This window comes from Camelus ferus, chromosome 1 (genome assembly GCF_009834535.1).
Source record: "Camelus ferus isolate YT-003-E chromosome 1, BCGSAC_Cfer_1.0, whole genome shotgun sequence".
NCBI lineage: Eukaryota > Metazoa > Chordata > Mammalia > Artiodactyla > Camelidae > Camelus > Camelus ferus.
This window is the reverse complement of record NC_045696.1, coordinates 120626954-120650003: the sequence shown is the minus strand read 5'-3', so window position 1 is coordinate 120650003 and position 23050 is coordinate 120626954. Positions and strand designations below refer to the sequence as shown.

Sequence of the window (23050 nt, the reverse complement as noted above, 5' to 3'; positions counted from 1 at the left end):
TACAGCAGAAAAATTTTAAAATCTACTTTTTGTATATAATGGCTAACATTTATAAATCTCAAACTCCCAAATTTATCCCTTCCCACCCCCTTTCCCTAGTAACCATAAGGTTGTTTACTATATCTGTGAGTCTGTTTCTGTTTTGTGGATGAGTTCATAGTGTCCTTTTTTTTTTTTTTTCAGATTCCACCTATGAGTGATAGCATATGGTATTTTTCTTTCTCTTTCTGGCTTATTTCACTTAGAATGATGATCTCTAGGTCCATCCATGTTGCTGCAAATGGCATTATTTCATTCTTTTTTATGGCTGAGTAATATCCCTTTGTATAAATATACCACAGCTGCTTTATCCAGTCATCTGTTGATGGACATTTAGGTTGTTTCCATGTCTTGGCTATTGTAAATAGTGCTGCTATGAACACTGGGGTACATGTATCTTTTTGAATTAAGGTTCCCTCTAGAGATATACCCAGGAGTGGGATTGCTGGATCATAGGGTAAGTCTATTTTTAGTTTTTTAAGGAACCTCCATACTGTTCTCCATAATGGCTGCACCAAACTACATTCCCACCAGCAGTGTAGGAGGGTTCCCTTTTCTCCACATCTTCTCCAACACTTATTGTTTGTGGACTTTTGACTGATGGCCATTCTGACTGGTGTGAGGTGATACCTCCTTGTAGTTTTGATTTGCACTTCTCTGATAATTAGTGATATTGAGCATTTTTTAATGTGCCTATTGGCCATTTGTATGTATTCATTGGAGAATTGCTTGTTTAGGTCTTCTGCCCATTTTTGGATCGGGTTGTTTGTTTTTTGGAGTATTTATACTACATCATCCTTATCCATTCATTCATTGACATACACTTTGATTGCTTTTATATCTTGGCTACTCTGAATAATGCTGAAATGAATTTGGGAGTGCAGATATCTCTTCAAGATCTTAACTTCATTTCCTTTGGATATATATACCCAGAAGTGGGATTTCTGGATCATAGAGTAGTTCTATGTCTTTTTCTTTGTTCATTTTTTTTAAAGGAAACTTCACACTGTTTTCCATAGTGGCTATACCAATTTACATTCCCACCAACAGTGCACGAGAGTTCCCTTTTCTCCACCTCCTTGCCAAAACTTGTTATTTTGTGTCTTTTTTGATGAGGTGATAACTCATTGTGGTTTCGATTCTTGATTTCTATTTCCCTGATGATTAGTGATATTGAACCTTTTTTTCATGTACCTGTTAGCCACTTATACATCTTCTTTGGAAAAATGTCTACTGAATTCCTCTACCCATTTTGTAATTTAATTGTTTGGGGGGTTTTGCTATTAAATTGTATGAATCCTTTATGTATTTTGGATATTAACTCCTTATCAGCTATATGATTTGCAAATATTTTCTTCTGTTCCATAGTCTACTATTTCATTTTGGTAATTGTTTCTTTTGCTGTGCAGAAGCTTTTTGGTTTGTACTCCCATTTCCTAATTTTTGCTTTTGTTACTTGTGCTTTTGGTGTCGTATCCAAAAAATACCTTGACAAGATCAATGCCAAAGAGTTTTCCCTTATGTTTTCTTCTAGGAGATTTGTGGTGTCAGTTTTATGTTTAAGTCTTTAATCTACTTCAGGTTAATTTTTGTGAATGGTGTAAGATGGGGTCCAATTTCATTCAGTTTTCCTATCATTGTTTATTGAGTCTTGTTCTGTTGAGTTTTCTTGACTCCTTTGTCAACTATTAGTTGACCACACATGCAAAGGTTTATTTCTGCACCCTTAATTCTGTCCCTTTGGTCTGTGTGTGTATTTTTATGCCAACACCATACTGTTTTGGTTACTACAGCTTTGTAGTATAGTTTGAAATCAGGAAATGTGATGCTTCCAGTTTTGTTCTTTTTCCTTAGGATTACAGTAGCTTTGAAGGGTCCTCTGTTGTCCCATGCAAATTTTTGGATTTTTTTTCTATTTCTGTGAAACATGCCATTGGAAGTTTGATAGGGACTGCACTGAATTTCTAGATGGCTTTGGGTAGTATGGACATTTTAACAATATTTGTTCTTCTGATCCATGAACAAGGGATATAATTCTATTTACTTATGTTCACTAGGATTTGATGATCAACATATATTGAGAAAAAAGATTTGCCTATGTAATAACCTTTGCTATTTGTCGACCATAAATAGTACATAATACCAAATACCAAATAAAATCTTTCTGTTGGAAGACTTTTAGAATTTTGATGTTTTCTATAGTCCCTCCACCCGCTGTCTAATTATTCCGAATACTTGTAGAGTGTTGATACTCTAAAACAGGATTTCTTGACCTCTATTAAGGCTAATTCTTTCTGAGTGTGTGTGTGTGTGTGTGTATGTATGTGCGTGTGTGGCTGTTCTGTGCCTTGTAGGATGTTTAGCAGCATGCCTGGCTTCTAACCACTAGATGCCAGTAGCAATCTCTACCCCACCACCCCCACCACCATTGTGACAATAAACAATATATTTGGACATTGTCAGTATCATCCAAACCCTTGTATGTATGGCATGGCTGTTCACTGAAGAGACAGATAATAGTATATGGTGGCACATAGTGCTTCCAAAGATGGACTGTGCCTACTACATGTTACACACATTCCATCCCACTTGCTCTTCTTATAACATGAGTTTGACATGCCTCCACTGAGAGGTGTATAGTCAGGGGAACTTTTGGAATTGCCTCACCCAGTATAAGGGGGAAGATGTGACACTGTCATCCTGAGGCTAGATTAGAAAAGGCAACACAGCTTCTCCTTGGCTCTGTCTCTGGATTCCACCCTGGAAGCCCATCTGCCATGTTGGGAGGAAGCCCCCACCACACAGGGAGGCTCTGTGCAGGGTTGCAGCTCAGAGCCCCCAGTGAGGCCACCACCGCTGCCAGCACCAGCCTCCAGGTGTGAGTGAAAGAGCCTGCAGGGGGCTCCAGCCCCCGCAATTGGACTTCAGGTCTTCAGCTGTGGCCCCAGAAAGCAGAGATGAGCTGCCCTTGCCTGAATTTTCCAGAGCCACAGAAACTGTGAGAGATAATACATTCCTGTTATTTTAAACCACTATATTCTGATGACAAAACACTATGTAATTTCTCATGTAGCAATAGATAACCCAAACATGTCGGTTAAATCGGATCATCCCCATATATGCATGAGGGTTTCGTTCAGGAGACAGGAGTCTCGTTCGTCCTGAATTCCATTAAAAAACAAGGCAAAACAATCCAAACAACCGTACCTACCCCACACCTATCACATTCTCCTCTACACCACCATCTTTACCGCTAGTTCACAAAAACATCATGATACTAACGTACGATGCAGCCAGCACTGTCAAACTGAATCAATTAACCTTTAGGGGGAATTTTCATTCTGACAAGCAAACCACATTCAGCTGCTAGAAACACATGCACTAAAGGCCACGGGTTTAGTTTTATTTTTCAAGCCACATGGGCATTCCCACCTGCTGCAAACAAGAGGCCTGGAAAGGTCAGACAGTAACATAAAAGTCAGCTCCAGTACAATTGCAAAGTCTAAACAGTGATGTCCCCTGGAATTAATGGACTTAAAAGTTCTAGGGCAAGATAAGTTTGTACATTTTTATAGTATTTTATTTTATTTTTTTGATGGAGGGAGGTAATCATGTTTATTTATTTACTTTATTTTTTAATGGAGGTGCTGGGGATTGAACCCAGGGCCTCGTCTGCATGCTAGGCATACATTGTATCACTGAGCTATACCCTCCTCCCACTTCATAGTATTTTAGCACCTAAGGAAGATAATTGGTTAAAGTGACAGAAAAATCCAACCATCAGTGACCTAAATGCTTAGTTTTCTCATGTAATAAGAAATGTGGATACTGGGATCGTTGACATTGGTTCAGAGGTTTAATCATCATCAGGGCCAGCATTTCTGTGATTCTCTTCTCTTCTCCTCCTGTTCGTAAATTGCAGTCACATTATGACTATTGCTGCTCTAGACGTGACACCTGTGATCAGGGCTGGAAGGAGGTCAAATGGGAATAGGTGGTGTTAGCAGATTTCTCCTTATATCTCAATGGGCACGACACCCCAAAGCCACTTCTAGCATGAGGGGGACTAGAAAAAGCAAGCATTTGTCTTCTACAGACTCTGTAGTAGACACAGGCAAGGGAGAAGGTGGTTGGAACTACATGTTGGATGAGACTGCAGTGTCCAAAATTAACACGAAAATGACGCTTTATCTTGGTCAAATATTCATGAAAACACTGACCAATAGAATCAATCTATAGATATATCAAGCCTTCTAGTCACTCATAAACTCATCCATCTGATTGTAACCTTTATACAAATACAGCTCAGGCTCCAAAGTTTTTTCGATTTTTCATTGACCAATCAGCATGCAAAGTATAACCCTATTTTTGTCAAAAATAAATATGAACAAATAGGCACTCAAAAGAATGTGGAAGATGGACACTAAAATATTGACAGAATCATGCATCTTCTGCCCTTTGTATTTTCTCATTTTTCTACAATAAAACATTAACTATGAATAAGAAGCAAGAATACTAGATACAGAAAGTTAGCTTTAAAATTTTAGCTTTTAATAATATCAACCAATGAGAGGTAACCTCTGTGAACACAAGTATTTAGCTTTTCAAATCGATACACACGCACACACACCCATTTGAATGACAATATATGTCAAAATCCTACTATATGTTAGTACTATCTCATTTAATCGAAGCAATTACATGATAAAGTTACTTCAGAGAATCTTCATTTACCATGTATTTATTATCTAATGCCCAAGGTTACAATGTTGAACATGAAATCAACAATTGTAAAAAAGAATCACTGGAGAAGGGCAGAGCTCAGTGGTAGAGCACGGGCTTAGCATGCACGAGGTCCTGGGTTCAATCCCCAGCACCTCTATAAAAACAAAAATCACTAATGAATAGACCACCAATAAACTCACTGCCTAGTCAAATATTGTCCTTTACTCAAACTAGCACATACCCTTGTCTGGCACTTCAGTATCTTTGTATTTCTCATTTACTACTTTGGACTCACTAAGAATTTGATCTTAGGTAAGTTATTTACCTCTCTGGGTCATTTGATCATCTGAAAAATGGGGCCAGAAAGGTATCTACTTTATGGAATTTGTGAGCAGTTTAAATGAATTAATATCTGGCACATTTTAAGCCCTGTACAAGCAGTGGTCTTTTTAAAAATTATTATTACATACTTAAGTATAAAGGTCAAATAGGTATTGGATACTTGAGCTCAGGGGTTGGGTAAGGGTTTGAGAGGAAAGAAAAATAGAATTGTCAGCATACTGATGATGTTAAAAGCCACAGAGCTGGAAAGTGGGTGTTTAGATGGAAATTAAGCGAAAAATAGAAGATGCTATAAGCGTAATATTGAATGTGTCCCAAGTGATAGGCACCATATTTGCTGAACCATTTACCCAACTCTGTAGAAAATCTTTGCTCATGATGCTTACTTAACATGTTAACCAACATCTTCTCTATAAAGATTCAAAGGTAAAAATCTCACCTTGAATTTGGTCTAGGGAAAAACTTCCTTTCCATATTAATTAATTTCCCTTTCCTGGACAATGGGAACTACATAAACCACACGTTTACCCTTTGGGATCAGTTGCCACAATTTCAAAGCTAAACTGAAAATTCATCTGAATTTCAATTCACTGATTCTACGTACTAGTTCTCTGTTCCTTTTCATGACTATTTCTCGCTTCTGTTTTCATTGTCGGATTTCATTTTGTAAAGGCACTTCACATCCTTTGTGGAACAGAACTGGCAGAGGAGCAGACGTGGAAGAACAGGGGCAGAGTAGGGGGATGGCTTTGATGTGTGGGTCCCGTGGTCCCCCTCCCACACTGTAGCTGTCCCCACTCAATGTCCCCCAACCCCCAACACACAAACTGGCCTTAGCTTCTCAAGGCTTCACCTTGACTCTTTCCTCTGCTCACAGCTCTCTTGGCCCTATTCCTTACGTAGCCAACTGCTCATCTTTTGGTCCCCAGGTTAACTACCGACCCTTCAGGAAGGCCTTCCCTGAACACCGCCCTCCCCCAGTTATATGTTCTCATTTCCATGTACTTTTTCTTCATAGCCCTTATTAATTATCATCTTTTTTTGAACAACTATCATCTTCTTTTAAAAAACTTTCTTTAGCTCTTGCATTCCCATTGGCTCTAGAACAAAGCTACCCACCGAGGTTCCATATTCACAGGAGCCCAGCCCTCTTGACTCTGCCGATCCTATCCCGTGATGTGTGATGGAGAACTAGCTATAGGTCAGACAGCTTAGCTGTTTTAAAAGAAGACCCAGAAAGTGATAGCAAAATTGAAATAATTAGCGATTTAAAAAACATTTTTGCCATTTTTTTCTGTCTGAAATATTCCATCCATATTCAGAATTCCCCACGTATATGCAAGATGCCTTTTGCAGATGTTTCTAATCCTGAATCTGGTTGAGGTTTACACACTGCATTTGAACTTTGTGTCTCTTTAGAGTCTTTAAGTCTAGAAAATTTTTCCACTGTTTTTTTTGAAGAATCCAGGCTTATGTTCCATTTTTCTAGATTTGTCAGATTATTTCCTGATGGTGTTGTGTAAATTATTCCTCTATCTCTTTTATTTCTTTTTATAAGCTGGAAGATAGGTCAAGAGCAGGACTGTCTAATAAAAATATAGCCTGAGCCACATATGTAATTTGAAGTGATCTGGGGTGGGGGGTATAGCTCAGTGGTAGAGTGCCTGCTTAGTATGCACAAGATCCTGGGTTCAAGACCCAGTACCTCCATTAAAATAATAATAATTTAAAAAATAACAAATAAACCTAATTATCCCTCCCAATAAAATAATCCGATAGCCACATTTTTTAAAGTAAAAAAAGATTAAATTAATTTTATGCTATATAAGATATTTATTTAACCCAATATTTTAAAAATATGATTTCAATATATAATCCAGTATAAACAGGTATCAATGAGTTTTTTAAAAAATTCTTTTGGTATTGAGTACTTTAAAAGCTGTGTGTTTTTCACACTTAGGGTGCATCTTAATTTGGAGGAGCCACATTTCAAGTGTGTCAGCTGTGGCTAGTGGCTACCATGTTGGACAGTGAGGTCAAGAGGTTGATTAGATTCAAGTTGAATATTCTTGGTAAGAATGCTTCATGGTTGATATCGTGTACTATTAGTGATGCTAAGCTTGATCACCTGAATAAAGGGGTTTTCTGCCAGAGTTTTTCATCATAAAAGGTTAATTTTTCCCTTTCTAACATAAAAAGTAACCTGTAGGTATTCTTTGGGCGCAATGAACAGATTTTGTTGCCTCAGAACCTCTTACCCAATGATTTTAGACTCCGTTTTTAACGCTTGTGGTGATTATACGGCAAAGATTATACTGCAAATTACAAACATGTAGTTTTCCATAATTCCATTTACATGATTAGCTGGAAATCTTCTACAAAAAGAGAAGACATCTACTATTAACTGGAAGGTGTTGTTTTTGTTTCCATTAGGGATTCTCTTTGCTCCTTTTCCTTAGGATGCAAGGATTGCCAAGAGTCCATGGGAACACCTCCCGGGTTGGGAAGTGCCCTGGTGAGGTGAGCAGCCCAGGAGAGGTAGGGGTGAACAGAGACCAGGAATATGGGTGTGTTTGTTAAGGTGAGGCTGATGACTGTAGCAAATAAGTGCTAACATTTCACTGGCTTGATGAGACGAGATGGGACCTGGGCTGCAGTGCTTCCGCCTGGATGGAACAACAGAACACAATGAAACTATAAGGGACTAAAAATAACTGTGCATGCACAGTTGGGGCAAGTAAGGAATTACAGGATACAAAAAGACCAAAACCCCAACTGCCACTTTAACGTGCCAGGAGCAGAAGCTGGTTACTGAGCATGATCCCTGCACGATCCCTGCACGCTGCCCCACCAAGGAGGTGGGCAGACCAGCTCAGCCACCCCTCCAGCCCAACCCCTGGACCCATCCCTACCCTCTCCCCGTGTAAGGGACCAGCACCTCCCCCACCCTCAACTTGGAGCAAGAGCATCTGTTACTTTTCTCTCCTTCCTGCGGCAGCAAGAGTCCCAATAAGGCCTTGCCTGAATTCCTCCTCTGGCCTCTTACCGATTTCTGTTATTAAGGAGGCCGAGATCCCTGGTCAGTACGCTGAAGACGCAGGTGTTTGCTTTGCTTGTGTAAAAGCGCTCCATGGGTATTGCTGTTTAACAGGCGGTCTTCCTCCAGGCTGCACCTCAGGGACACAGGCTCCTACCGCTGTGCGACTCTCGCGTTCCCTAAGGCTTTGAGACCCTGCATCTAGGCTGAAAGGAGAGGAGAGTGGAGAAAGTCACTGTCCTCTTAACTGCCTTGACTCAGAAGGAAACACATCATTTCCACATGCACTTCACAGAGCTAGTCCAGTGGCCCCACTTAGATGCAAGGGGAGGGATGGGGTGGGGCTGGAAAATAGAGTTTCTATAGGGCAGCTTTTTTCCAGAAACATCTATTTTTTTCGTCACTGCCACAATGCAGCTGAGAGGCCACTAGCCAGAGGACAGAGGAGTGTTTGCGGGCGCTTTCTTCTTTTTACTGCACCAGTGGCAAGCAAATTTTATAATTTTTTATTTACTCTGTAAAGCACCAGGTGAGATTCCTTTTCAAAAGCCTCATTGGTAGCCATGATTGCTATTTAAAAACAGAAAAAAAGAAAGAAAAGGAAAGAAAACCATAGAGGTGAGTATAGAAGGTATTAAAAATATTTCATGAGTTATTTCACAAAATGTAGTGGTGCAAAAAAAAATAGATGTGGAGAAAATGCAACAGTAATCTAAATTCAGACAGATTTATTTCATTTCTACACCCTGAGTTCTCTACTGGAGAGATGCTTAAAGCACTTACATGGTGTTCAGAGTCTGAAATGTAAACATAATCTTTAATTATTATCAGCTAAATAACTGTATGTGTATACTAATTCTAAATGTGTATTTTAGACATTCTTTGTCCTAGGTCTCATGACCTTGGCGTTAATGGTCACAAACCTGACAAGGCCACACCTATTGATTCATCAAGTATCTGTTGAATGCCTACAAGATGCCAGATACTGCTCTAGGTGTTGAGTAAGAATTACAAAAATATTGTTCTCAGGGGGTTTATGGCCCGGTGGGAAAACAGACATTAAGCAAATAGTTACGTCCTAAAATTAAATGATCTCAATGATAATAAAGGCTATAAGGAAAAAGTTCAGGGTCCATGAACTTTTTAATATATTATTATATACTGGTGGAAGTTGGCTGGGGTGGGGGATGCTTTAGGGGAGACTTTTCTGAAGTGTTGCTACTTAATCTGGAACTTGAAAGATAAGCAGATTTTGGCAGTGTGGGCAGGGGTCAGCTCATGCAGCGTTTTGTAGGCCAAATTAAGGATTTTTAATATTAGCCTAAAAACAAGGGGGAGAATCTGGAAGGATGTAAGCATAGATGTCATAATTATAGTTGCATTTTAAACAAGATGACTGGAGTAGTAGCCATGTCAGATGTTGAGACAATTTTACAATGATTAAAACACATACTTAAGAAATTTTAAAATACAAAAAGACCCAGAAGAAATCATGGGAGAAGTATAAAAAATAATATTGTGGGGGTGAAATGCCTTTTCTGAGTAGGTTTCAAAGTCCAGACATCACAACAATGATGGTGGTTTGGCTTAGGCCCTGGTTTGGCTTAGATGGCAGTGCGTGGCTTCAGAGCACATTTAGGGGTGGAATTAGCAAGAGCAGGTGATTATTGAGTGGGGTCACTGAAGGAAAGAGAGAGTAGAAGGATGCTGAGGACAGTCTAAGGATTTCCTAATCTGTAGTTTGAGGAATCCAGTGGGTAGCAGTGCTGTCTACTGAAACAGGGAAGAATGGACAAGAGGATGTTGTTGGGATGAAAAACAAAAATCAGCTCTGGATTAAAAAATTTTGTTTCAAAAGACACCAATAAGAAAGTGAAAAGACAACACAGAGAAAAACCATTTTCAAATCTGAAAGGGACTTGTATCCAAAATATATAAAAATTCTTAAACTCAATAATAAAAAGATGACCCGATTGGAAAATGGGTAAAGGATTTGAATAGATATTACTCCAAAGAAGATGTACAAAATAGCAGTGAGGACGTGAAAAGTTGCTCAACATCATTAGTCATTAGGAAAACACAAATAAAAACCACAATGAGATACTACTTCACACCCAAGAGGTGGCTATAATTATAAAGATAGATAATAACACGTGCCATTGAGGATTTGGAGAAACTGGAGTCCTCATAAATTGCTGGCAGGAATGTAAAATGGTACAACAACTTTGGAAAACAGTTTGGCAGTTTCTCAGCATGTTAAACATAGAGTTACCATGTGACTCCACAAATCACTCACTTATTGAAGAGGAGTGGAAACATATGACTACTCAAAGCCTTACACATGAATATTCACAGCAGCACTATTCGTAATAGTCAAAAAGTGGAAACCCCCAAATGTTTATCACGGAATGAATGGATGAACAAAATGTGGAATATCCATACACTAGAATATTTGGCAATAAAAAGAAATGGAATGCTGATATGAGCCACAGCAAGGATAATCCTCAAAATTACGTGAAATGAAAGCAGTCTCAAAGACCACGTGTTGTTTACCGTTTATACGAAATGTCCAGAACAGACAACAGAAAAGCGGATTAGTGACTGCCTGGGGGTTCCAACGGGAGGAGCAATGGGGTGGATGGGGAGTGACTGCTAATAGTTACAGGGTTTCATTTTGGGGCTCAGGAAACTGTTTTAAAATTAGATTATAGGGATGATAGCACTAAAATGTGTGAAACCCCATTGATTTGTGTATTTTAAACAGGTGAACTTAATAGTATGCAAATTATATCTCTATTAAGCTCTTACACAATTTGACCTGGGATGTATTAAATTTCCTAAATAAGCCTGTGAATTCTCTTAACTCTGTTCTAGTGTCCTTGGGTGAAGGGCGTCTGAGCAGGTCTCGGAGATGTCGGAAAGCTTCAGAGTTTGGAATCAGCGACAAGAGCAGGATGGCGAACAGTCTACGGTCAGAGCGTCTTTCTTCCTTCGGGCGCCCGCCGCGAGGCCACGCCCCTTCGTTTCCTAGCAACCAGCTCCAAACTCGCGCTCTTCCTCAAGCCTGGCGGCGTCGTCACTTCCGCCCGCGACAGGAAGTGAGGTCAGAGCCGGCGGCTTTCCCGGGAGCTCGGTGTTTGGGGCGTCTGCAGCAGCGAGAGCGGCGGATCTTCCCTGGAACTGTCTCCGTCCCTGCCTTCCAGGATCCGCCGGCCCGCGGGTGGGGAGGCCCTCGAGGAGTCGGAGTGCCTCGAGGGCCAGGTCCACGCGAGAGGAGGGCGAGGCCCGGGATCCCGTGGCCGACGGGGCGGAGGAGGGGCCGGCATCTCCTCAGCTGTGTCCGCTGCGGCCCGGGAGCTTCCTCGCCTCCCCGCGGACCACCGGGGTCCTGGAGCCTGGACCTCTCCGCGTCCCTTCCCCGGGATCCCACCTCCTGCCTTTGAAGAGGGCTCTCGTGGAGGAGACGCGCCAGGCTGCCGACTCCCTTCCCGGCCCAGAACCCGCCAGGACCTCAGGGCGAGGTAGCGGTCGACTTGCAACACATCCCAGAGTCCCAGGGTAAATGTTCGCACGTGTGCATGGCCGTGTGTCCGTTTTTGTTTTTATGTTCTGCAGAGGCTGAGCCTGGAGAATCCTGGGCTCTGTTTGTCCAGCGTGTGTTTTGGTATACTTTTCTTTAACAGCTCTGCCAGGGTTTCTTCCCTGTCGCTGTTGCAAATCAAGAAACTCTGTGACTTCTGTGAGCTGAGTGGGAAGGCACACTAGAGTTAGGCTGGAAGGGCCAGGATATGCTGGCCTTTTGGAGTTTTGTAGCCTGACCTATTTATACTAGGCGACTCTTGGTCAGGTTTACGTTTTTAATGTGCCTGGGTTTATATTCGAGAGCACAAGTTCTTGGACAGAGACTGTCATGTAGTACTTTTGTGACTCTTAGAGCCCTGAGCACAATACTGAGCACATAGTAAAGGCTCATTAAATTTTAAATTTAAAGACCAGAAAATACACACTCTGGTATTTTCAAGTTAATATTGAAAGGGACTGCTTAAATATAGGTCAGCTTCTGGAAAGGGCAAGGTAAAAAGGTGTTTTTAGATAAATATGTCTGAAATTTACAGGCTTCTAGAAGGCTAAGTGCAGTGCTGTCAGTGGAAGAGAAATACGGTGCATCTTTTAGGAAGAGCCCACGTAAATAGTGGTGTTTCATTGCTTGTTTATTTTTTTTCCCTTTCTCTTTTTCTCCTCCCTCCCCCCTTCCTCTCCCCACTTTTTTTTTTTTTTTAAATAGGTGTACCCTAACGTTGACCCGGAGGGACTCGCTGTCACTATGGGAAACCAGCTCGCTGGCATTGCTCCCTCCCAGATCCTCTCAGTGGAGAGTTATTTCTCAGACATCCATGACTTTGAATATGATAAGAGTCTGGGGAGTACTCGTTTTTTTAAAGTTGCTCGAGCGAAGCACCGAGAAGGCCTGGTGGTTGTGAAGGTCTTTGCCATTCAGGATCCCACCTTGCCTCTAACCAGCTATAAACAGGAGCTTGAGGAACTGAAAATCAGGCTTCATTCTGCACAGAACTGTCTGCCTTTCCAGAAAGCAGCAGAAAAAGCGTCCGAGAAAGCGGCCATGCTCTTCAGGCAGTATGTGCGAGACAACCTCTACGACCGCATCAGCACCCGTCCCTTCCTCAACAACACGGAGAAGCGCTGGGTGGCTTTCCAGATCCTGACCGCTGTGGACCAAGCGCACAAGTCTGGAGTCCGTCACGGGGACATCAAGACCGAGAATGTCATGGTCACCAGTTGGAACTGGGTCCTGCTAACTGATTTTGCCAGCTTTAAACCCACGTATCTTCCAGAGGACAACCCAGCGGATTTCAACTATTTTTTTGACACTTCCCGGAGAAGAACTTGTTACATTGCTCCTGAGCGCTTTGTTGATGGTGGGTTGTTTGCCACTGAGTTAGAGTACATGCGAGATCCTTCCACTCCGCTTGTGGACTTGAATAGCAGCCAGAGAACAGGAGGAGAGTTGAAGCGAGCCATGGATATCTTTTCAGCAGGTATTTGAGTTGGGCACATTTGCTGCCAGGGGAGTGCGCATTTATTTTAACTCTTAAACATAGAGATGTAGCTTCTTTTTAATCCCTGTTTGCTGAAAACTTAACTTTTTGATAAATCCTCATACACTGTTCAGGTAGATGCAGCATTTGTTCACTGGACGTGATTAAGTACCTAGAAAATGCAAAGAGTGGTCCACTCATTCAGATGCTTAACTGTTTGAATTCTTGCCTTTTGTATGTGTCCACTGTCGTAAGCACTGGAGATGTGGGTGGATGGTTATGTTTCTCTTTTCTGGGTGCTTACACTTTAATGGGGAGCTAGGTGTGATAACGAAAAAAGACATTGTTCAGTGCTCTGTGACTTGTGGTGGTGGTAAGCATAGGGTGTGTTACAGAAACGTACGGACACTTAAGTTAGTCTCCAAGGCGGTGACAGCAGGACCAGGAAGGCGTCTTTGTTGGAAGGATGATGTTTAAACTGGGACCTGAAAGTGAAAGCAGCAGTCATAAGGGTAGTTTGTTTCAGGCAGAGGGTGTTGCTTCACGGAGATTTGAAGACCAGAATGTAATGCCCTGATGCCTTAGGTCACTTTAAGTAATTCAGTACATCTGGAATGTAGTGTGTGAAGTAAGCAAGGCCCAGGTAGGAAGGGGTCTGGCCTGCCGTGCTCGTCTATGGGGAAGTTATTGATAGGTGCTTTAGACCAGACACTGGAGCGCAGAGAGTGGATTGCAGAGGGGCTGCACTCGAGACGGACGGGAAAAACGGCTACTCATCAGCCGCCACAGTCCAGATGCCTTGACCCTTACTGGTTTTAAGTTGTGCCAGTTGGAGGTGGGGGTGGAGAAAAGTAATGCTTCAGAGATAATTAGTGGGTGGAGTTGTTAGGATTCGGTGACCGGAGGATCAGGAACGCTGCTTTTCCTTCCCCAGTTTGGCTTGGGGAGCTGGGGAGATGATACCAGTCAGTGAGATGGGAGACACGGGAGGAAGAACAGGCGAGGGTGGGAAGTTGCTGAGGTCGGTACTGGACGCGGAGTAGGAGGTGTGTGGGACCCGCAGGGGAAGATGCGCAGCAGGGAGTTGGTTACAAAGGTTTGATGCCTAGAGGGGTGGGGTGGGGATTTGGTAGTTATCAGGACTCAGCTACTGTAGCCAAGGGAATGAGTTCATAGCCAGGAAGGGTATGTGGAGAAGTGATTCTTAAGCTTTTTTGAGTCCCCTTGAAGACTTTAATGAAACCGGTGACCTCCTTCCTTGGGAAAAAGTGTTGTACATTCATATACTTTATTTGACATCCACAGAGCACAGGAAGCTTGGTCATGTGTTCTAGGTTATCTGTGAACTTCTGGGAAGAGGTGGGCTGAGGATGGTACCTGGAGGAATGCCGTATGAACTCAGGTATCAGTGCCATTTTTTGGGTAAAATTTCCGAAGGTTGGCTTTAATCTTTTTCTCACCTGTAGGTTTCCTACAAAGAAAACTGAGCTGTATTTTAGATTATTTAGGAAAAGTTAACATGATTAATGGAGAAGTGTATTTCATCTAGGGGAAGGAGTGAGAATTGTTACACGGGATGGTACCTCTGTTGATCTGTTCAGCTCGCTAATCTGTGTCCCCGGGTAATGCTGAGAGAGGTATTTTTGATGAGATGGTTAGCCTCCAGGTTGTAAATATAACAATATGAGAAATATAATTCATCAAAGTCCCAACTTGATCAGTGTGTTACCAGGAAAAGGAAAATAAGAATTACCTCAGTTGTTAGTCACCCGAAAAAAAGACTTGATGAGAGACAGAAAGTGTGATATAAACAAGATTTTTATTAGTGAAGTGAAAAAGTAAGAGATAGTGCGCTCCCGAGAATTGGGAGCAGGCCAACCAAGAGAGGAAAAATGGCGCTGTTCCCCCATTTTTCCTGTTTTTATATTCTGGTTTCATGATTGACTGATTGATTGGTAGACAACTCAGGTTCCCTGTGCTCTGGTTGATTGACAGCTCAGGTTCCTTGTGGTCTGAATTGTTCCTTTCCCCTTCCTCTCCCCCTGCCCAGTGCTCATTTCTATCTAAACTACCTAACAAGTGAATTTATCTAAATTTTTCTTGAACCATTTTATGTTTTAAAGTTACTGTTCTATAAATAGGACTCCTCTGGCTTAGAAATGTGATTGCTTTTTAGCTTCAGGGATCATTTATAGCTTTTAAAAAAATTGAGGTGTAACTGACATATAACACTAGATTCAGGTGTACAACACAACACAATGAGTTGACATTTGTATATATTGTGGAATGATCACTACAAGTCTAGTTAACATCTATCATCGTACATAGTTACAAATTTTTTTTTCTTGTGGGTGAAAACTTTTGAAATCTACTCTCTTAGCAACTATAGTTACCATCCTGTGCATTACATCCCCCTGACTTATTTATTTTATAACTGGAAGTTAATTATAGTTTTGAAATTTTAGGGGTTAATGCCTTTCTGTGCATTATAGTTTTGTAAACGTCAACAAAATTCTTACTCAGTGTTTGTTTTTCCAGACTAAAGAACTTTACGTTGTTCTGGCTAAAAGACAGGCCGTTTTATTTCTTTGAAAGAGGTAGGTGGGATCTATCCACCTCCACAGTTCCTAAGATTTGATTGAGGTCCTTGGGTTTTGAGTGTGACTTTTCCGCATTTTAATGCATGTCCATGGTTCCTGGTGCTAGTTTGGGAGACGGGTATATACGCTCTGTCTCTGGTCACACGTATGGGCAGAGCCTTTTTGCTGGAGCTCTTTCCCTCCTTCACTGGACAGACACTGGAGTCTCTGTTGTGTGTAAGGCACTGTGCCCTCTAGGTGCTGGGAGCGCAGCTGTGAACAAGACGGTCAGAGCATCTGCACTTGGGAGTTTGCTTTTTCTAAGGTCGTGGGGAGACTAAAAAGTGAGAAAGTTAATTTCGGTTGGTGCTAAATGCTGTGATGAAGTGAGTGACAAGGGCTGGTGGGGACTACTTGACATAGGAGAAAGGCTTCCTCAGAAGGTGACACGGAGCTGAGATCCAGTGACAAAGGACTCAGTGCTGATAAAGGCAGTGTGGACGAATTGTTCCACAGGGAAGTACCATCCTGTAACACCTCTCCGGAGTACCATTTTGAAAGGTGCAAGGAAAAAAACCCTATGTTTACCTCTGTGTTAGTTTACTAGAGCTGCTGTGATGAAACACTCCACACTAGGTAGCTTAAACAAAAATGTATTGTCCCTCAGTCTGGAAAGTTCCCTCAGAGCCTGGAAGTCCAAGGTCAAGGTTGATTTCCCAAGGCCTCTCTCCTTGACTTGCAGGTGACCACCTTCTTGGTATATCCTTACGCCGACTTTTCCCTGGTGTCCTTCCTCTCATGAGGACACCAGTCATCATCGGTCAGGGCCCCACCCTTGTGGCCTCGTTTTACCTTAATTACCTCTTTAAAGGCACTCTCCAGGTAGTCACGTCTAAGGTACTGCGTTAGGGCTTCAGCCTGTGAATTTGGGGGTGTAGGGGGAGGTGGTGAGGGACATAGTTCAGTCCATAGTCTCCATTTTGTTGTAAATAGTCATTCTTTCTGACTTTTTACAGTAGTCAGAAATACTTTCAAACCTAGAAACTTTAAAAACCTGCAAAAAATAAAAAGAGTATGTTGAACACCCATAAGTCCTTTACCCAAATTCACCTGTTGTTAACATTTTGTTCCAATTTCTTTATCACTTATACTCCTGCCCCACACTCCATCCCCCCTCCCGATTTTTTCCTCAGTAAGTTATATACCTCAATGGCCCTTTGCCCTAAATACTTTAGTCTGTGTTTCTTAAGATCCGGGTTGGTCTCTTACATAATACTTAGGTCACTGTATGTTACTGTTATAACTGCAGCGAATGTAACATTGATACAGTAGTTTACACTTTTTATTCTAATTTTGTATTTGACCCAGTAATGTCCTTTTTAGCATTTTACCGGCTCCAGGACAGGACCCAGTCTAGGGTCAGGTATTGCTTTTAGTAGTCGTGTCTCTTTAGCTGCCTCTGAGCATTTCCACAGCCTTTCTTTGTTATGACATTGACACTTTTTGGAGAATACTTCTCCCCTTAAATTTTTAAAAATTATTTTTGTACTTTTTATGGAAAATAATAGAATTCCAGTAAGTTGCAAAAATAGTGAAGAACCCTTCACCCAGCTTCCCCCAGTAGTGACGTCTTACATGACAGTAGTGGCATTCAGAATCAGGAGTTGACGTTGGTGTATTACTGTTAGACTATAGACCTTGTTCAGTTTTCACCAGCTCTTAACCTGCATTGTGTGTATGTGTGTGCGCGTGCATGTGTGCGCTCTCCCTTGCTCAGCCTCACCTCTTTGTTTTTCAGTAGAAGGGTCCTCATTTTGGGTGTATCTGCTGTTTCCTTGTAATTAGATTCAGCTTGTTAATTCTCAATAGGGATCCTGCACAGCTATCTGGAGGCAAATGGTGTCTATTGGTGATGTTATTTATTTATTTATTTATTTTGGAGTCGGGAGGTAGTTTGGTCGGTTTATTGATGTGTTTAACGGAGGGACCGGGGATTGCACACAGGACCTCTTGCATGCTGAGCACTTAACTCCCTCTACCACTGATATACCCTCCCCCGGCTGATGTTAACTTTGATCACTGGGTCAAGATCTTGCCCAGTTTCTCCCCTCTATAGTTACTTTTTGTGTTTTTAATCCCTTGCCACAATAAGCATCCTGTGGGAAGAAACTTTAAGACCATACAAATATCCTGCCAGTCCTCAGTTTCCCCTTTGATCTGGCATCTGTTGGTAATTCTCGTCTGATCCAGTGTTTACTGTGACGGTTGCAAAGTGATGCTTTCCCACCATCAACACTTCCTCCATGTTCACCAGGGGGCCCGCAGCATTCTCTTGTACTGAGGTGCTCCCTATTTCCCCACATTTATTTACCGGTTATTGGTATGGACTCTAATTCCTGCTCTCAGTTTGCTAATATTTTTGGGAAGATTTTTATCTGTATTCATCAGCAATACTGGTCTATAGTCTGCTTGTGATGTCTTTGTCTAGTTTGTTATCAGGGTAATATTGGCCTTGTAGAATAATTTAGAAAGTGTTCCCTCCAGTCCTGTTTTTTGGGAGAATTTGTCAAGAATGGGTGTTAATTATTTTAATGTTCGACAGAATTCACCTGAATTGACAATTCATCTTGGTTTAGGCTTTTCTTTGTGAAAGTTTTTCATTACTAATTCAATGTCTTTATATAAGGTCTGTTCAGATTTTCCATTTCTTTTTAAGTCAGCTTTGGTAATCTGTATCTTTCTAGGAATTTGCCCATTTCATTTAGTTCATTTAATTTTTTGGCATACAATTGTTTACTATATTCCTGTATAATTCTTTTCATTTCTGTGAAGTTGATAGTGATGTTCCTTTTTTCATACCTGTTTTAGTAGTCTGAGTCATCTCTTAGTAAAAGTTTGTGAGTTTTGTTGAGCTTTTCAAAGAAACAACTTTTGGTTTTGTTGATGTTCTCTGTTGTGTTGTTTTATTCTCTATCATAAAATTTTCACCCAATCTCTGTCATTCCCTTCCTTCTTTTTGCTTTGGTTTTAGTTTACTTTTCTTATTTCTCAGTTACTGTTTTGAGCTCTTGTTTTTTATATTAAAAAAGAAAGAATGTGTTCATAGTTAAACATTTCCTCTAAATACTGCTTTAGTTGCATCCCACACATTTTTGTGTGTTGCTTTTATTTTCATTTATCTCAAAGTCTTTTCTAATTTCCCTTTGATCATTGGTTGTTTATGAGTGTTTTTAACTTCTACATATTTGCAAGTTTTTCACATTTTCTTCTGTTACTGATTTGTTTCATTCCACTGTGATTTGAAGGACATAATTTGTATGATTTTTAGTCCTTTTAAACTCATGGAAGCTTGTTTTACGGCCTAGCGTATGGTTTCACCTGGAGAGTTTCTACGTGTGCTTGAGGAGAACTTTGTGTTCCGTTGTTGAGTGAAGAGGTCCTTTGATGTCTGTTAGATCTGGTTTATGGTATTGTTCAGTTCTTCTATTTTTACTTGCTTATGGTGTTCTTAATAGCCGTTTTTAGTTTTTATTCTAAAACTTGGCACTGTATGGGTAGAAATTAATTTAAGAAATTTATTGAATGTTTATGTGTCAGGAACTGAGTTACTGGAGATTCTTCAGTGAACAAAATGGACAAAAATCTCTTCTTTATGGAGTTTGCATTCTAGTGGTGTATGGACAATAAAGAAATAAATGCATACAATATATCCTATGCATTTGGTGCTGTGGGGAAAAACGGCCAGGAAAGCGGGGGAGTGTGCTAGGCAGCAAGGGTTGGGTGGTGGGGCTTGTAATTTTAACCTGGGCTGTTGAGAAATGCCTTATTGCTGAGCTGCCATTTGATTAAAGATGAAAGGAGGTGGGGTGTCCGCTGTGAGGATACTTGGTGGGGGGGGGACAGCACTCCAGGCAGAGGGACCAGCAGATGCAGAGGCCATGAGCTCAGGTTGTTCACGGAGCCCTTTGCAACTTGTTAGAGTTTTGTCATTTGTGATTCAGTGAAATGCTCTGCCCTTGGGGAATGTAGGTACTTTATTTTTTCCTTGCTTGGAGATTGTGTCAGTGCAAAAGGAAGGTTGTCTCCTTCCCTCCCTGAACTTAAAGCCACACTTCTTAGCTCTTCTCATTTTACAGTCGTGTTTGTTCACCAGTGTCCTTTATTTATCTCTTTCTAGAATGTAAGCTTCATGAGGCAGGGATTTTATCTGTTTATGCTCTGCTAGAGTCTAGTGTGTAATGCACCCACCTAGTAACTTACTGTTTAATGGTGAATAAACAAGTTGGCAGATATGACTGCTCAGTAGTTCTTATGGACTTAATGTCTATAAATCCATACTTAAAAGAAATCACTATATTTCTTATGGGTTTTAATTTTTGTATCTCTAAATATGTATGTGTATATACAACATAATATGGAATATATTCATTTTAAATTATAGAACTAGGAGGTAATTTTATTTAAGTTTTTTTAAGGAGGAGAAAAATTGAATAGGCCTTTTTTGACTCTGTGCTTTCAGAGGTTGGTGATTAGGCAGCAGACATTTTTCCCATCTTGCCTGATTGTAGTTGTGTGTTGCATTAAACATTTTAATTCAGTTTACTTTGAGTTTTGCATTTTGAGTTTTATGAATTCTCAGTTCTTCATTTGTATTAATGATATCTTGCGTGTCATTTTTAATGGAATTATATCTGCTGTTTTCCAGGTTGCGTGATAGCTGAGCTTTTTACAGAAGGCGTGCCACTGTTTGATCTCTCTCAACTTTTGGCTTATAGAAATGGACAGTTTTTCCCTGAACAAGTGCTAAATAAAATTGAAGATCGCAGTATCAGAGAATTGGTAACTATGCTACAAATATATGCCATCAAGTTTTTAATAGAATTATGTTCTCACTTTTGCATTAGTCAGCTCTCTGGAATATTCTGAATTTGGGACAAAGCAATAAAGCCCCATAGGCTGATATAGACAGCCTGTTGTTTTTACTTTATTGGGCAGAAATGTACAATTTTTCCCCCTTCTTAGGCATAGAGCTCATTTGACTTAATTTTACACACACACACACACACACACACACCCCTACACCCACACACACCCCTTCCCATTATAATCGTTAGGTCTGCTTTGGACAGATTTGGAGGGAGGTCAGGAGATGCCTGGGGGTTAGAGAGGTTGTCCAGGGTGGAGCTTGCTAGTGAGACATGAAGAGGATGTGTATCTAAAACGAGGAGACAGGAGGCACCAACTTGAATGTAATACAGCAGTGAAGGGCGTTTCCTGCAGAGGCAGCCAGCTCTGTGTACGTCCCTTGACCCCAAGGGCAGCCTGGAAGGGGAAACTTAGAATCACAAGTTAGTAAAGCAGAACAGATGTGCAGAGGTGTGTGGGAGGTCCCATATCCCCACATCACTGTTAAGGGGAACCTTTTTAAAGTCAGACAGTATAGTAACTGATGCTTCTGAGGAGGACGCTGAGTCATGGGAAGGGTATGTTATATTTAGAATATTCTTTAGTAAGGTAGGGAAACGTGCATTTTGATTCCTCTTACCAGTGGCAAATGTTAAAAAGTAAGATGCTTCTGAGGATGCCCTTTTAGCTCAGGCTCAGTGAAGGGGACATGGATTAGGAGTTGGCACACCTGGCTGTCCGGGTGTGGCACTCACTTGTCATGGTGTGCTGGCTAAGGAACTGTATGAATTTGGGCCCACTTTTTCTTAACTGTGACAGGAGTGAATTTGACTGATTTTAAGGCTTTATTCTCTTCTTCGTGTCTGGGCCATCTGAGTACACAAGTATGTGGCTTCCTGCTGCCTTCTAGGACAATAGCAGAGTCACCTGTCACTCTGCAGTCAGGGTCTGGACATAGCTTGAAAGGAGAAGATCGAAAAGGTTCAGAATTGCCTCAGAAATCCTTTAAGTCATGTGTAAGTTGCCCTTGTAGCTTTCATCTGGTTTAATTTCCTGTTCTCAAATCAAGTTTTTACTGTTTCCCTCCTTGGTGTAGGTAACTCAGATGATTCACCGTGAACCAGAGAAACGTTTAGAGGCAGAAGATTACCTAAAGCAGCAGCGTGGCAATGCCTTTCCTGAAATATTCTACGCTTTCCTTCAGCCCTACATGGCTCAGTTTGCCAAGGAAACATTTCTGTCTGCAGACGAACGTATTCTGGTCATAAGGAAGGATTTGGGCAACATTATTCACAACCTCTGTGGACACGATTTGCCAGAAAAGGCTGAAGGAGAGCCTAAGGAAAACGGGCTGGTCATCTTGGTGTCCGTTATAACGTCCTGCCTGCAGACCCTTAAGCACTGTGATTCCAAACTCGCTGCTCTGGAACTCATTCTCCGCTTGGCCCCGAGATTAAGCGTAGAAATTCTTTTGGATCGTATCACTCCATATCTTTTGCATTTCAGCAATGACTCTGTTCCTCGAGTGAGGGCCGAAGCCTTGCGGACGTTAACCAAGGTTCTCGCTCTTGTCAAAGAGGTTCCTCGCAACGATATCAACATCTACCCAGAATACATCCTGCCAGGCATAGCCCACTTGGCCCAGGATGACGCAACTATCGTCAGACTAGCCTATGCTGGTAAGAGCTTGGTGTCCAGGAGGTAACCACTAGGATCACTGATGGTAGTGACCATAATACTTCTTGTTTCCCTGATAACTTTGAAAATTCCGAGAGTGAACTTTGGTACTGAAAATGTCTGTGTACATTTCAATACTATTTACAGCTAACCTGCTCTTGGGACTCAAGCTTTGTATTGAAAAGCAAGTTTTTTTTGTGATCAGAATTACTAAGTAGAAAGTATATAATACAGAATCTTTTGATTTTACTGGGAATTTTATATTTAATTTGGAGTAAGACTAATGTTTACAAGTACGTACTTCTGATCTAGTGTCTTGAGGCCTTTACAGAGTTTATAGAGTTTCTCTGAACAAATAGAATCATTTGACTATTAGGCTATAACAGTCTATTGCTGTTGAAAGAGGTTAATTTTGTTGGGTAATTTGCTGTCGAAAGAATTTAGCCTCTAAGTGACTGAATTTTAAGGTCCTTTCAGTTACTATAATGCTTAGGATGTGTGGCTTCTTTGTGATGTGGTGGGTGTGTTATAAACACACCTACCTGTTTTATTTGTAATTCTCATAAAACCAGGTGATGACAGATTCATGTGTTTAGCTCCCCAAATTAATTCCAAATGCTAGTTTCTGCATGGAAAATATCACTGAAACATTTGCATAATTCCTCAGTTTATTTCTAAAATGTAATCTG

General features: G+C 41.2%; 1 protein-coding gene across 1 annotated transcript in view; it reads left to right on the top strand.

Annotated features, from left to right (window-relative positions):
- Nucleotides 1-11241: 11241 nt before the first annotated feature.
- Nucleotides 11242-23050, top strand: part of PIK3R4 (phosphoinositide-3-kinase regulatory subunit 4) — a 70592-nt gene continuing 58783 nt past the window's right edge. The window contains exons 1-4 of the mRNA XM_032489342.1: nucleotides 11242-11703; nucleotides 12428-13200; nucleotides 20485-20618; nucleotides 21781-22363. Coding sequence (XP_032345233.1) covers nucleotides 12468-13200; nucleotides 20485-20618; nucleotides 21781-22363 — 1450 coding nt within the window. The 5' untranslated portion in view covers nucleotides 11242-11703; nucleotides 12428-12467. The remainder of the gene's footprint in view (nucleotides 11704-12427; nucleotides 13201-20484; nucleotides 20619-21780; nucleotides 22364-23050) is intronic.